This window comes from Macrotis lagotis, chromosome 4 (assembly GCF_037893015.1).
Source record: "Macrotis lagotis isolate mMagLag1 chromosome 4, bilby.v1.9.chrom.fasta, whole genome shotgun sequence".
NCBI classification, from domain to species: Eukaryota; Metazoa; Chordata; class Mammalia; order Peramelemorphia; family Peramelidae; genus Macrotis; species Macrotis lagotis.
In genome coordinates this window covers 275217129-275232096 of record NC_133661.1, presented here as the reverse complement: position 1 = coordinate 275232096, position 14968 = coordinate 275217129, and the positions used below count along the sequence as shown (strand labels likewise).

General features: G+C 37.4%; 1 protein-coding gene and 1 pseudogene across 4 annotated transcripts in view; both read left to right on the top strand.

Annotated features, from left to right (window-relative positions):
• GPHN (gephyrin) overlaps positions 1-14968 on the top strand; it is a 714820-nt gene that overhangs the window by 156645 nt on the left and 543207 nt on the right. For all 4 annotated transcript variants that reach the window (XM_074236098.1, XM_074236097.1, XM_074236096.1 and 1 more), the window contains exon 2: positions 459-537. In XM_074236098.1, the coding sequence (XP_074092199.1) occupies positions 459-537 (79 nt within the window). The remainder of the gene's footprint in view (positions 1-458; positions 538-14968) is intronic.
• The window catches only part of LOC141522570 (dephospho-CoA kinase domain-containing protein pseudogene), a 57311-nt pseudogene continuing 42896 nt past the window's right edge, over positions 554-14968 (top strand).

The window sequence follows — 14968 nt, the reverse complement described above, 5'->3', positions numbered from 1 at the left end:
TTATCATGGATCATTTTACCTACCATTTAAATAAATTATCTACTTGTTAGTAAAAGTGAAATTTTTGAATTAGAGCATTTGTCAGCATTTTTAGCTCCTCAATTTGATTGTTCATTACAAAAATTACTATAAGAACAATACATACAGTTGATTATATCATGCAGTGAGAGTTTTAAAACAAAGGACTGGGAATAGAAACTTCATGCTGAGCTGAGAATAATTCTTATTTTCTTATCCAAGTTAGGTAGTTTGACAATATTATCCTTAATTAGCCTACAAGTAAGAAGTCAAAGCTTCTCTGTAATGTCTAAAATGAAAAAAAAAGAGAATGAGAGAAAACAATTGACTCTTTTCTACATATGTTCAAATGAGCAACCAGTGAGTTTTGTTTAAATTTATTTATTTTCTTCTCTCTCTCTCTGTCTCTCCACCCTCACCCCCATCCCTTTTCTTTTTAGTGAGTGATAGCTGTTTTCGGAACCTTGCAGAAGACCGAAGTGGGATAAATCTCAAAGATCTGGTCCAAGATCCTTCTCTGTGAGTTTTGGGATTTTATTGCTACTTTTAAAGCTACAATGCTGTCATACTTTAAGGATCTATAATTCATGCTTATTTAGACCAATAGAGACTTTATTGGTAGCCTTTGATAGCTAACTTAGCTAGAAGGCTAGATAATAGTAAGTAAAGAAAACAAACTGGATTTGGAGAAGATTGAAGAAGGGATGCTTGAAATGTCTGAAAATCTAAATTTCAATATGCAAAACTAAAGGCAGAAAGTAGAATTATAAGCAGTATGCTACTTTTGGAAAATGAAACTGAACTCGTTTACATTCCTTTTGAGTTTGTTTTGTGTGCTTTATGAAGTAAGCATCATTAGGCAGAGGATTGTTTTTCCCTTTTGTTGTTTATATTTTGAGGTTTATAATTTTACTTTTAATGAATTAATTCCTTACTCATTTATCACACATGTCACTTTAATATTTTCTTCCTAATGTCAGCTGAATGAATTTTTTGACAGGTTCACCTTTAACTGGGGTAGAGTGGGAGAGACTAGCAAGATGTTTTCTATATGTTCTCAGGGTGAAAAAAATCCTTAAAATTAACAAAGCCAAGTAAATCCTGGAAAAAGAAATGAATTATGGCAGGTTGTCTTTATTTTTCTTTATTTTTAATTTTTTTTATTTAAGGCAGTGGGGTTAAGTGATTTGCCCAAGGTCACACAGCTAGGCAATTATTAAGTGTCTGAGGCTGAATTTCAACTCAGGTCCTTCTGACTCCAGGGTGGGCGCTATATCGACTGCACCACCTAGCCACCCCCCATCTTTATTTTTCTTTAATAATTTACAATATTGGTGTAGGAACAGGATCTGTTATAGTGCTCTCTAGCATAATAAAATTCATTCTTTAGAATGTGGTTAGAGCAGGGGAACTGGGAGAATGGAATATATCTTTGTAATTAATTTTTAGTCTTTTGTTGCCTAAAACACTGAGAGGTTGAGGGACTTGAGTGGTTTTACACTGTATTGTGATAATGTGTATCTGAATGCAAATCTTCCTGTTCTTTACTTTGTCTATCCTCAAGGATGGTTTTCCTCTTATTGTGCATATTATAATATATTTTATTGTATGCATTTAAAAAAACTTTACTCTGAGAAAGGGTCCATAGGCTTACTGAAACTCAAAAAGTTACATATGATGGTGCTGGTGTGTGTGTGTGTGTGTGTGTGTGTATGTGTGTGTGTGTGTGTGTGCTTGTGTATGTACTAAGTGACATCAATTTAAGACGTCTTTTGGTAATATGGAAAGGAAACTATTTCTTGAAAACCTCTGAACAAAATAAATTGCTACACTAATATAATACTTGTAAGGCATAAATCTGTCCAAGAGAATTATATGCATTTTAATATAATCTATGTTTAAAGATTATATTTACACTGAATTTAAGTGATTAAGAAGCTATAAGAAAATTCTGTAGAATATCAAGGTAAAAATGAATTGTATTATTTTGAATGAATTCTATGCTTTTCTTTTTCACTTAATACTCTGTTTTTTGCACGCCCCAGCAGCAAATCCTTAATGTACCAGTGGAGTTGGTGAGATATAGAAATCTCTCTAACATAAGAAAAATCTGAGAATCTCTACATTATAAGTGTAAAAGGGCAATTTACAGATACTGATTTTTTTAAACCTCAGTTCTTAAATTATTATTTTTTTTTTACCTTGGCAGTAGTCTGCTGCTTAAAACAGATCATTGGACATTATTTTTTTATTTCCTCACTTGAGTTGGGAAAAAAAATGATGCAGACTATTATGAATGTAACTTTAGTGCTGTTAAAAATCTTGTTATTTGTAGAGTCATTTACTACTGAGACATAAACTGACCCTTGTTGATTGTATCCTTTCTCCCCTTGACCCCCGTTTTTTGCATCCTGTCTCCCATTTTCCACTTCACCTAACCTTGGCCATAGACTCCAGCATGACATGAAATGACATGTTGAGCTTGGGGTTCTGCATTTTGAGATATGAAGAACCAGTACATTGCTTTCCATTATAGAATACCTGGCCCAAGGAGCAGCACCACTCTCTATAAGAGCCATCCTTTGTCCAGCCTACCACAGAAGGGTATTTAACAGGAAGTGCCTCTGCTTTTTTTTTTTTTTTTTTGACTCTAACTTCCATCCAGCAGGATGGATTTTTTGGTCACTCTTTCTTAGGCTATGGAGCACTGTGGGCCTCCCCCATGCCATGTAGCCAGACTAAGCCAGGCCTCATGGCTACTAACCCTTCTCTCTCTCTCTCTCTCTCTCTCTCTCTCTCATACTTGACCTGGCCACCTGATCTTTTCTCTCTGGCCCAGTCAGCTCCCTATCTTTATCCCTGCCTCTCTTTTCTTCATCTCCCTCTTTCTGTCTCTGTCTACCAAGCAACCATGCCAAACCTTTTTTTTATTCACTCTGTCCTAAAGTGCTTGCTGACCCTTCTGGAGGAAAAGTTTGTTAACCTGTTTACTTTGCTATATTTCATGATAAAATCCTGAGCACTTTAAAAATCCCAATGGGAGCACGCAAATTCTTTTTCTTTTCAGTAACCTTAGATCTTCTATCTTCTATTTATCCCAGTGGCAACAATACCATCTCCATTAAGATTCATTATCAGTGAAAGATTAGAGATTAGTTTTATTTATAAGTAAATCTCAATAGATATAGCAATTTGGGGTGACTGGTGCTAAAATGTAATATTTTTTTGCAGGAACAATGAAAATGAATATCTTATTTTCTTAGCAGCTGAATCTCTGTTCATGTGATTATATAGTCATTGAATGTTTTCTTCCTGTTATTGATACTGGGGAGAATGTAGCTGGTTAAAAGTTTCACAGTTCAGATGAACTTAAAGATTTCATTTAAAACACCCAGAAAAAATAAGGTTTATTTAAGAATTACTGTGGTAAGCAAAAACCAAAGGAGAAAAGAGACAGAGGACGTAAAAGCAGTTGGGAGTGGCTGATCCCCTGAGTGATGAACAGATGGACAATAAAGTCTACCCCCACTAAATAAAGAGAGGGCAGGACAGGAAGTAGGAACAGCTGGGCTGGTGAGAACAGTAGCTTTTGTCCGTAAAGGTTGGACTTATATAGGAGAACCACACTATGTACTGGGTAGAACGCTTTGGGAATAGGGGATAAAGATGTTGAGGTAATTCCCATTGCTGAGTAAGGGTGAGGTATTTCTATCTCAGTAACCAGTTCTGATGAGAAAGACTCTAGGGGGTAGGTTTGGGAAAGACTAAGGCATTTAACATTCTAGTAAGGTCTCTGTGTCCCTCAGTGGGGCTATTTATCTAGATAACAATGGGATGGAATTAAGAACCCCAGAATGTGCCCAGATGTGCACAGGTGAGCACAATAATAATTTTTTTCTCTTTTTCTTTTTAGTTTTTACAAGGCAGTGGAGTTAAGTGACTTGCCCAAGGTCACAGAGCTAAGCAAATATTAAGTGTCTGAATCTGGATTTGAACTCAGGTCCTCCTGACTCCAGGGTCAGTGTTCTATCCACTGCACTACCTAACTGCCCCAATAATTTTTCTTAATTTCATTTTATCATTATAACTGTGCTAGTTTACTCAATAGTTATCTTGGGTATGAGGAAATCCTAGGTGATCTTTAAGCAATTTTATATTTCCTGACCCAGATACCTTACACAAGTGTTATATCGGTTTATTGATTTTTTTTAGAAACAAGGAAAGACACTAACTAGCCTCCCTCCCTGACTTACCCTGTTGGAATTCTTCCCATTCCTCAGATTTTAGTTCAAGTTAACTTCTCCATGATCTTCTGAGACCTCCAGAAATTTCTTTTTCTGAGTATCTTATAACAATTGCTTTGTATATTTTCTGTGAAGTTAACCCATTTCAGTTTTTATATTTAGACCCCTGATTTATGTCCCTTAGACGTTATTCCTGTACTTACTGGCTTAATTGCCCTGCCCTGTGGAAAGAGCAGTTGTAAGGAAAGAACCTTTGAGAGCCTCAAGTCAAGCTTGGTAGGGCACTAGGTGGCGCAGTGGATAGAGCACCAGCCCTGGAGTCAGGAGGACCTGAGTTCTAACTTGGCCTCACACACTTTCTAATTACCTCGATGTGTGACCTTGGTTGGGCAAGTTACTTAACCCCATTGCCTTGTCAAAAAACAAAAACAAGTCAAGCTTGGTGACTTGTGATGATGTTTGTCCTTCATTCTTGAAGAAGACCATGACATCAGGGAGATGGTGCCATGACAAGCACATAAATTGGATTTGAATGAGGGGGTTGCTTTCTTAAGTCAACAGTCTCATTTTCTTCTCCAGAGTCATCTGGGTCCAATGACCAGATATGAATCAGGATGATTGGTTATAGCTCTGGATGCAGGCAGTTAGGGTTAAGTGACTTGCCCAAGGTCACATAGCTAGTAAGTGGCAAGTATCTGAGACCAGATTCAAACTCCAAGGCCAGTGCTTTATCCACTACACCACTGTCTCCTGGTAGTCTGAGAGATATATGAATTACCAGAGGATCTAGACTGATCTTTGTGGCAACATAGTGGAGCAATCCTTAATTAGAAGACCACAGTTTTGGTTTATGCAAATACTGATGTGTGCAGCTTGTTATTAGTTAACAACAAAGTGAACCAGAAATAGTTCCTTTAAGACCAAAAAAGGTTTGATCTAGTACCTATAACTGCCTAATGTGTGAATTCAGGATTCAGATGTGCCTAAAGTTGATTAAGGTAGGCTCCCAGAAAATACTGATGGATAGATCTGCTAAATTATTTGGGAATCCCTGATAGCTTGGGTACCATTATGTTTGAAAAGGAGCTGCATGCTCTCTTGCTGTCTCTGCTTCTATTTTCCAGATTTGGGGTTCTAAGAAGGAAAAAAGATGAATGACATTAATGATTTAAGCACATGCTCTTAGACTTGGAACCCAGGATGGGAGTGGATTAAATCAAGACCTGTTTTTTGGTGAATCCTACATAAACCAGTGTTTATAACAGGGAGTGTAGCTCCTCAAATCTCACTTACAGTACTGTTTACTCTTGTAGGCCATTTTTGTCTTAAATCTAAGTGCATCCCCAGTGAACATTTTTTTTACGAATCCTTCCTGACTATTTATTGTGCTAAAAAGATTTTTTTTAATTTTGCTTTATTCAGTCTTTCCAGATCCCTAATTTGTATTTGTACTCAGGATGTACCTGTCTTAAAATAACCTTCCCTTTCCCCCCAGCCCCCAAATTGACATAAGGGACTATATCTTACTTCATAAGAATCCTCCATACTTTTTCAGTACTCTTCACATACTATTTACTCAAGTTTTTGTTAGATAAATGAATAAAATGAAACCATTTGCATAGTAGAATACTGAAAAAAGAAAACTATTGGAAATAATCCCTATAATTTCTTATTTAAAAAGTCACCTTATTTATGGAATACTTTAGGTTGTTATATTGGATATTATAAGAATAGAAATATAGAATTTAATGTCAAGAACAGAATGTTGCGTTAAGACCATATTTTCAAATGTACGCTAGATATGTATGGTTCAAATAATGTAATGAAAATTATGTAAGACTACATACAGTCAGAAAACCTGCGTTTATTTCTGTGCTCATGTTCTTTAGCGTGGAGTTGTTGGGGTATAATATCTTTGCAAACTATAAATAGCTATATAGATATGATACTATTTATGTTGTTGATGTACTAAACCCTGATTTAGCCTTTTGAATTTGGGGGGAGGAAAAGAAGAAAACAAAAAAAAACAATCAACATAGTCTTTTTTTAATAGAGCAGAGAAATTAAGTCTTAAATTGATGATGGGAAAATGCCCTCAAGGAAAGGGGACTTAAAGATCAATCTTTGGGGTTCATTTGGTGGGAAAAACTCACCAACTCTGACTCAGGAGAGTAAGAAAGGCTTGGATTTTTAAATAAAAATTTAAATTAAAAAATTTTTAAAGTTCACCTATTATTAAAAAGCTCACAAGTTACTACATAAACTTCACAGGTGACTGTAAATAGTTCACAAGTTATGCTTTCTGGAAAAGCAGCAAGATGGTGAGCTACTTAAAGGACAAGTTGATTAGCAGAAGTTGAGGTTAAAAAACTAAAATGCTTCAGAGGGAAAAGGAAGGAAAGAAGCTTAGATCAACATAAATTCAGCTGGGGCCCTATTGGTAGTTACAAGCTCGAAAAGGAATGGTCAAGTTAAAAGGGAAAAGAGAAGATGCTTAGAAAAAAGAGAAGAGAAGCTTAGATCAACAGAGTTCCAACCACATGGAGCTGGGGTCATATTGTCCCAGCCACATGGTGGGGAGATTGGTAGAGCTCCCTGGGCGTCCAGAAGAGGGAAAGACAAGAAGGAAAGAGAGAGAGTAAATGATTGCAAATCCACTCAAAACACCTTTCATGTGGGCAGGACAAGGGTAGTGCTTGAGGAGTAGTTTAGCATTTGGCGCTAGGTATTCTTCAATGCACATGTCACAGGGACAGTTGCCAAGGAGTAGCTAAAATAGTACTCATCACACATGAGAGATTCTTTGAACTACCTGCTAAGTCTTCTCCTTCCCCACAGGGTGAGACCAAAAGTCCAACGTGGCTTAGGAAATGGAGAATGCCATCCACAGTTCAGAAAATCCTCAAAAAAATCATAGCATTTTCTCTATGCCTGCTTCAGAATCTTGATTGAATTATTATTTTAATAATATCCTCCTAAATATACCTGCAGTTTTTAAATTGTTTGTAGGTACTTTTTATTCTGGTCTAAATTGTGAATATGACTGTGTTACAGCAATTCACATTTCATTAACATGCAAAGAATTGTCAAAATATTGTATCTTATTGCGAAGTAATCTTTAGAAACTTGTTTACATTTCTGCAAAGCAGGAAATGCTTTGTCGATAGAAAAAAGATGTTGTCTATCCCCTTAAAAATTCAAAACCCAGGATGTTTCATAGTAGTTTTATAACCATACTTTTTTCCTAAAAATTTTCCCTCCCTCTATTAGGATTCTCTTTTTTAGCCTTGCATTACTGTTGTGGCTTCTATAGGAAATGACTATAAAGGACTTTTAACAACAGAAAATATTCTTTTTTTAAGTACTATTGACTAACTTGGAATCACAATACTTGGGAATATGGTCGGAGGAAAGGTTTTATTTAGAAATGTGCTGACAATAAATTAAACCAATATTTCTGCTTTATAAAGTGTTCATCAGATTCTGAAGGGTTTTTTTTTTTGTTTTTGTTGTTTTTCCTTCTCTGGATTTGGATAACATTGTCAGTCTTCTTCAGGAAATTTGCTGTTTGTTTTAGAGATTCCCTGATTATTTTAGTGGAACTGAAACTTTATCTTCTTAACCATTTGTCATTTTCTTGATTGAGCAATGTTTTGGTATCTTGCATTGTAGCATTACATAATAGGGATAGGAAGGATTGCAAGCCTACATGTATTTTTTGAATTAAGACAAGTTGTTTGGTGAACTGGATTTCTTGAAAGTACCAGGGATCAGAGAATAAATAGTATTTCTCAGAATGTTTAGTGTTCATAGTATTCTGATGCACTGTCTTAGGAAGCTGCATATTTGATTAATGGAATGCTTGTTTCTAAATAAGCTGTTTACCAGACTTAAATTTTAGAATCATCTTTCAAATTGAATTTCGTGTTTCCTTCACTCTTCTCCCACATTTTTCTCCTTGTATTTTTCTACTCATTTTTTTTTTCAATGAAGGGTTTCATTTTGGTTTGTTTATACTGTCTTTACCAAATCTAAAATCTTAGTAAAGTCAGTGTTAGTAGTTGGTGTAGTCTCAATGAATCAGTGAAAACTATATTTATCAATCAGCAATTTTTTTTAATCAAGGAGTGGCTAAAAGTCTGGACAGTTATGCCTGTAGTTCAGAAGAAATGTTACTTTATGGCCCTCTTTTTCTCCAAAAGTTGGAGATTTGAGACCTTAACTCTTGAGGAGGTGAAACTGTTCCTGAGTTTGTTTTAAGATGTACTTGAACAAAAAACAAAACAAAACATGATACAATTAAGTTCCAGGCACTGTGTTAAGTGCTGGACATAGAAAACACATGGAAATAATACAACATGCATTAAAGAATTAGGGAGCTTTGTTTTTTAAACCAGGTATATATTTCATTGATATAAGGAGGAAAAACTTCTTTAGCAGTTTGACACTTAGTCTCAAGAGTAAATGTCAAGGATAGCTAGGTGGCATGGGGGTGGCTAGGTGGTGCAGTGGATAGAGCACAGGCCCTGGTGCCAGGAATACATGAGTTCAAATCCAGCCTCAGACACTTAATAATTACCTTGCTGTGTGGCCTTGGGCAATTCACTTAACCCCATTTGCCTTGAAAAAGCCAAAAAAAAAAAGAGTAAATGTCAGAAACAGAATTTGAACTCATATTCTCTGACTCCAATACTTTCTACATTGCCACATTACTTTGTACCCTTGCATTTTCAATTCCAAACTTCTTGAGGTTACCCTGACAACTTGGTTTAATAAGAATCTATTAAGTTCTTGCTATGTGTTAGCACCATGCCAGGTTTGGGGAATAGGAAGTCAAAACTAAAACAAATAGCCCATATTGAGGAGCTTACATTCTGCTGACGTATGTAGAAAGTTATCAGTAGTTCCCTGTCCAATATTTCCTCTTCTACATTCTCCAATAGATAAATTAACAATTTCACAATTTTCACAATTGCCAAATAACCTTAAGTCAAAAGACTTTAGAGAATTATAGGATATGATTAACGTGTTCATAACCAATTAAATTAAAATTACCAAATCGAGTAACTTAAATTCTGTTACATGCCTATCCAGACTGCCTTTTAGAGAACTATCTCAAAAATATTGGATTTTCCTAATAAAAAATCTGGAGTTGTGAAGTAGTTATATTTAATTAAAGGGATAATAAAAACATCATTTGCCTTATAACAAATAAGTTTTACAGCATATAGTCAAGTGAATGGTTGATTCCCCTAATTTTTAGAAATTAGATAATGGTTTAAAGCCACTTAAAAACTGAGAAGTTTCCTGCCATAGTAATGTTGTGGTAGAAATTCATAGTGTCAGTAAAGATTGAAAATTCTTATGAAAGTGAAAGAATTCAGGACTAGCCCTGGAGTCTGGAATTGAAATAGCTCTTAATTTATTTTGCAAGCATCTTGAGGACAGGTTGAATAACAAGTCTTAAACAAGGTACAGGGGCAGCTAGGCAGCACAGTGGATAGAGCACCAACCCTGGAATCAAGAGGACCTGAGTTTAAATCCGGCCTCAGACCCTTAATTTATACCTAGCTGTGTAACCCTGGGCAAGTCACTTAACCCCATTGCCTTGCAAAAAAAAAAAAAAAACTAAAAAGGGGGGTGGGGGGAACACTTAAACAAGGTACCTAAAGGAAAGAGTGAAAGGAAAACCAGCCTTATAAGAATAGAGGCCACAAGTCTCCTGGTTCTAGCTTAATTGAGAGAAAATGCTATCCTGCAAAGGGGAAGTGAAAAGAAAGAAGAGAAGGGGGCTTCTCTTCAGGGAGGCCTTACTTAAATACATTTCCATAGTGGGTTAGACAAGGGTGGGGCTTAGGGAGGTGTTTAGCACCTGGCTCCTGGTATTCTCCAATATGCATGCCACAGAGGTGTGGCCAAGGAGTGGCCAAGATAGTACTCATTGTGCATGAGTTAACAGCCTACATACTAATCTTTCCTATACCAAAGGGTCATTTCCCATATCCTGTATCAGTAACAATATCTAATTTTCACTTAAAATGTGACCAAAATAAGTCACAACTGGATTTCCCAGATATTATAGTGGTTCCATTTATAATTTCAATTATTTAGTATTATTTTTTTACAAGTCATTTAAATGACTATAGCAAAAGGAAGTTTAAACATATGATGACCATCATTTTGACCCCCTCCAAAGCTCTAAGCTCCCCTAGCTTCACTTAGGGATTTATCAGATTACAAGCTGATTCACTTACTCTAACTTTCCCTTTCTTCTTTATTTTTTTAGTTTTTTTTTTTTTTTTGCAAGGCAAATGGGATTAAAGTGGCTTGCCCAAGGACACACAGCTAGGTAATTATTAAGTGTCTGAGGCCAGATTTGAACTCAGGTACTCCTGACTCCAGGGCTGGTGCTCTATCCACTGTGCCGCCTAGCTGCCCCTCACTTTCCCATTTAAAAAAAAAAAACTTCTTAAACTACAAAATACTCAGTAAGGCATTTAAAATTGCATATAAAATTAAATTGCATAAGGGTAAAACACCATACTCTATTTTTAAAAACATTGTTTTATCACATCCTTAGTTTTCTTCTTTTTTTTAACCCAGGTGAATTTTCCTTTTGTAAAAAGTTCCTTGGGGACAGCTAGGCAGCACAGTGGATGGAGCACCAGTCCTGGAATCAGGAGAACCTGACTTCAAATCTGGCCTCAGACACTTAATAATTACCTTAGCTGTGTGACCTTGGGCAAGTCACTTAACCCCATTGCCAGCAAAAACAAACAAAACAAGAGTTGCAGGTGTGTGGGACAGATGACCACTGACCTAATTAATTAAAGGAGAGCTTTCTCAAGGTAGAAACAGAAAGCAGTTTTATTTGATTTCTACAGAAATAGGGCATCCCCCTACCATTAAGTCTAATAGGGTGAGGCAAAATGGAAGAAACAAGAGATTTTTATACAGTGTGACAAACAAGTTTGACTGCACTATCTCATTCACACATCCTGTGCCCCTCTATTTGTCAGGGGCTCACAATCTTGTGATCACTGTCTGGGTCTTTCTGCCCAGGAAATCACAGCTGCTGTTAAGGCAAGACATGACTTTAGATAAATCTTTCTGGACAACCTGTCTTATTTTTGCAAGACTAGGTAAGGTTGTTTTCCCAGAGGTAAGGACCTGTGCAGATAAGACAATATCCTCAGGAAGGGGACAATTTCACAATATCTCTTGATATAGAACAGAGGTCATTTTCCCAAGACCTTGAGGAGTCTTCATCCAGCAATTACTTTGTCCCTCTCACTTGTCTCTTACTCTCCCATTTCCAGTAACTACAAAAACTGATAGGAGACTATGCAATGGCCTGAGCTACTGTAGAAACAAGTGGTGTTTCTGGCCACTCTGAGGAATTAGATATCTGTTTTAAATTCCTTTATGATCAAGTCAATTAAGTCAGAGAAACCCAGTAAGGTTCATAACTTTAGGGCTAGATACAGTGGCTTGTGGTCAGAACCAATTTAAAATTCCCAGATATTTAGTGTATGAGAGCATCTGTCTGTTACTAATAGTCTTAGCTAGCTATTACATTTACCAATATTTCTTAATATTAGAACATTTAGGACACTCAGAAATACCAAGATCACAATTATGCATTTCAAAATCTTAAAAACTTATTAATTTAACACAATTTTTAGATTACCATATGGGGCAGCTAGATGGCGCAGTGAATAGAGCACCTGCCCTGGAGTCAGGAGGACCTGAGTTCAAATTCTGCCCCAGACACTTATTAATTACCTAGCTGTGTGATCTTGGGCAAGTCACTTAACCCTGTTGCCTTGCCAAAAAAAAACCCAAAGATTACTTTGCACAGAAAATCATTCCAAATAATATAATTATCTAAAAAATATCATATAGCTTAAACTTCAAATTTCTTAATTTTAGATAGCCCTGTTCCTTTTCTCTTCTGGACTAATAATTTTTCTTTCTGAAATCAAACCAACTCTGATTTGAGAGCACATGGTGAACTAGGAAATTGTTTTGCTGCTAGCACAGAATGACTTGCTTCAAAAATCTTCCTACAGATTTTTATCTCAAACCGTTTCTCATAGATTAAATCTGATTTACAAATAGATTTCTAAAGGAAAATGTTATCTTTATTCATTTTCTCAAAGAAGTAAAAATCACTATTTCTTTAACATGTTTTAGCATGGAGCTAGGTTCTAAAATCTTAAGATGACATCCTAAATTAGCTGATAATCTGCTATTGCTTATTAAATTAGTTTTTTAAACAAACCCAACCAAATAAAAGGAGTAAATTCACATTTTAGAATTTTCATTTCCTTTAGATTGGGGTTAGAAATTGAACTCAGTTACCCATGAATCTTTTTTTCCCCAAATATTGTCAAATGGAGCTTTAGATATATCAGAATAGGATTTTCAGCTTCCATCCTTTATTCTGAATCCAAAGGCTTGATTATTCTCTTGAGAGCTCCTCAAAACAGCACTGTGCTCACTTTCATGATGCTAGGATTCACTCTATAGCCACTTCTTGAGTTCCATTATTGCCTGTGACTAATCTCAGTTCAGACCCTGGGAATGCAGCTGTGGATGAAAACAGAGATTTATTAAAGGAGTTATAATACAAAAGAAAATGATAAATAAAGACAGAGACAGAGAAAAAAGAAAGGTCAGCAGAGTTGACTGGGCCAGAGAGTGAGAGGTGCCTGGCCCCAGTGGAAGTCTAAGTCAGATTTAATGGTCTCATCCCTTATCTAGAGGGCAAAAGATGAATTCCCTTCCCCCCTTACTGGACTCAGAATTAGGTGTAGAGGATTGAAGACTGTGATCAGGATTCAGATTTTACGTTAAACAATGAAACAGTGGGAGTTGACAGATTTACAACTCAAGAGTGGGGAACCAAAGGAGCTATGGGAAAAGGGAGGGCCGGCCCTTAGTTGACGGTGAACTCAGGGGTCCCTCCAGCCAGGTCCCCTGCTCGATTCCTGTTTCCTGTATCATTCCATCCTAATCTTTCACAGTACTTATCCCTGAGAGTTCCTGGTGATCCTGTCCTCTTGAGGAAAGAGGCAGGCAAGGCCCTGGGCCAGTGATGTGAACTTGATGTCAGGAATGTGATGCCAGGATCTGGAGCCAGATCCCTCCTCCTGGCCTAGTTAAGGCCAAGCATCTGCACTTCATTTTTCCTCCTCCTCGGCCCCAAAGCCAGGCTTTTTGTAGGAAGAGTAAGCTGAACTTTGAAGGAAATTAGAGACTCTAAGGCAGAGATGAGGAGGGAGTTCTTTTCACAGAAGTAGGCCTATGCAAAGGTGGTCTAACTCATCGATCATCAAAACACCTGCTGTGTGGGTGCTATGTGCTGGAGATACAAAGATAAAAATGAGAATGATCCCCACTTTCATGGATCTTTTGGAAAAGACAACTAACACTTAAATAAGGATTCCCTGGCTACAGTCCTTGGGTAGACTGGCTGAGCTGATCCAGTCTTGCTGAGCCAGGATGCTCCTGGTGGGCTTGTAAGGGGGCATTACCTCTGGAAAGAGCTCAGTATTTCAGGTGTTCAGAGATCTGGGCTGTGTGGTGATTGATGCTGATGCCATTGCCCATGAGGTGGTAAAGCTAGTCTACCCTGCCTACTATTGAATTGTGCAGGCCTTTGGACATGGGATCCTATTAGAGAATGGTGAGATCAATTGCCAGGCCTTGGGTAGCATCATCGTCCAGAGTCTGAGAATCGGAATCTGCTGAATGCCATCACCCATCCAGAAATTCGTAAGGAGATGATGAAGCAGATTCTGAAGTATTTGCTTCAGGTGACCCCCAGACTCAGCTGTCATGACTAATGTAGAGGAATGGATTGACTCAAAAAGAGGCTGAGGAATGGATTGCAGCCCAGCTGCCCCAGGAAGAGAAGTGCCAACTGGCTTGGTATATCTTGGACAATTCAGGGGAGTGGGAGGTCACTCACCAACAGATCCTCCACCTGCATCCCCAGCTAGAGGATTCTCTGAACTTTTTACCGTTGAGTGGTGGCCTGTTTGCTGGCTTTGTTGGCATCATATACCTATTCACTTGACCTTTCCTGCTTTAAACACCCACCTGTAGGGCTGACAGCCCAGCCTAATGAGGCTGATCTCAAGCAACAGGGTCTTGAACACTGCCCAGGAGAAGACAATGTTCTGTTCTATTCTTCCCTTTCACAGACTCTGAGGTCTTCCCTTCTTCTGTTTGGCAAATCTGTTGGACTGAAAGATTGGGGAAAATGTTGGCATTATTGTCACAAAAGAGAATCTTTGAAGGAGGCACTACCCACCCATTGGTCAGGAACCAATTTACTAATATTTCTTTTTCCCCTACTCTGTCCCAGTGACTTCCTTGTATGCCATAGAGCAGGAGATTGACATAATATGCATCTTTAAAGAAAGCTCCTCTCTTCTTCTCCCTTCATCTGCATTCTAAGTGGCTCCTATGGAGCTTTGGGTACTTGTAGCTCCCTAGTACAACATGTTGTTCCTTGCTAGGAGCTCAATAAATATCCATGGATGAAGCAAAAAAAACAAGTGGGGAACCTCCACCCATTTAACAAGATTTAACATCATTTAGGATTACAGATTTTGTTTCTGCTACATTCATAATTCTCTATATCTAGGTCAATTTACATCTCAAGAGCAGAAAACCTCCAACCATTTGTTTAACAG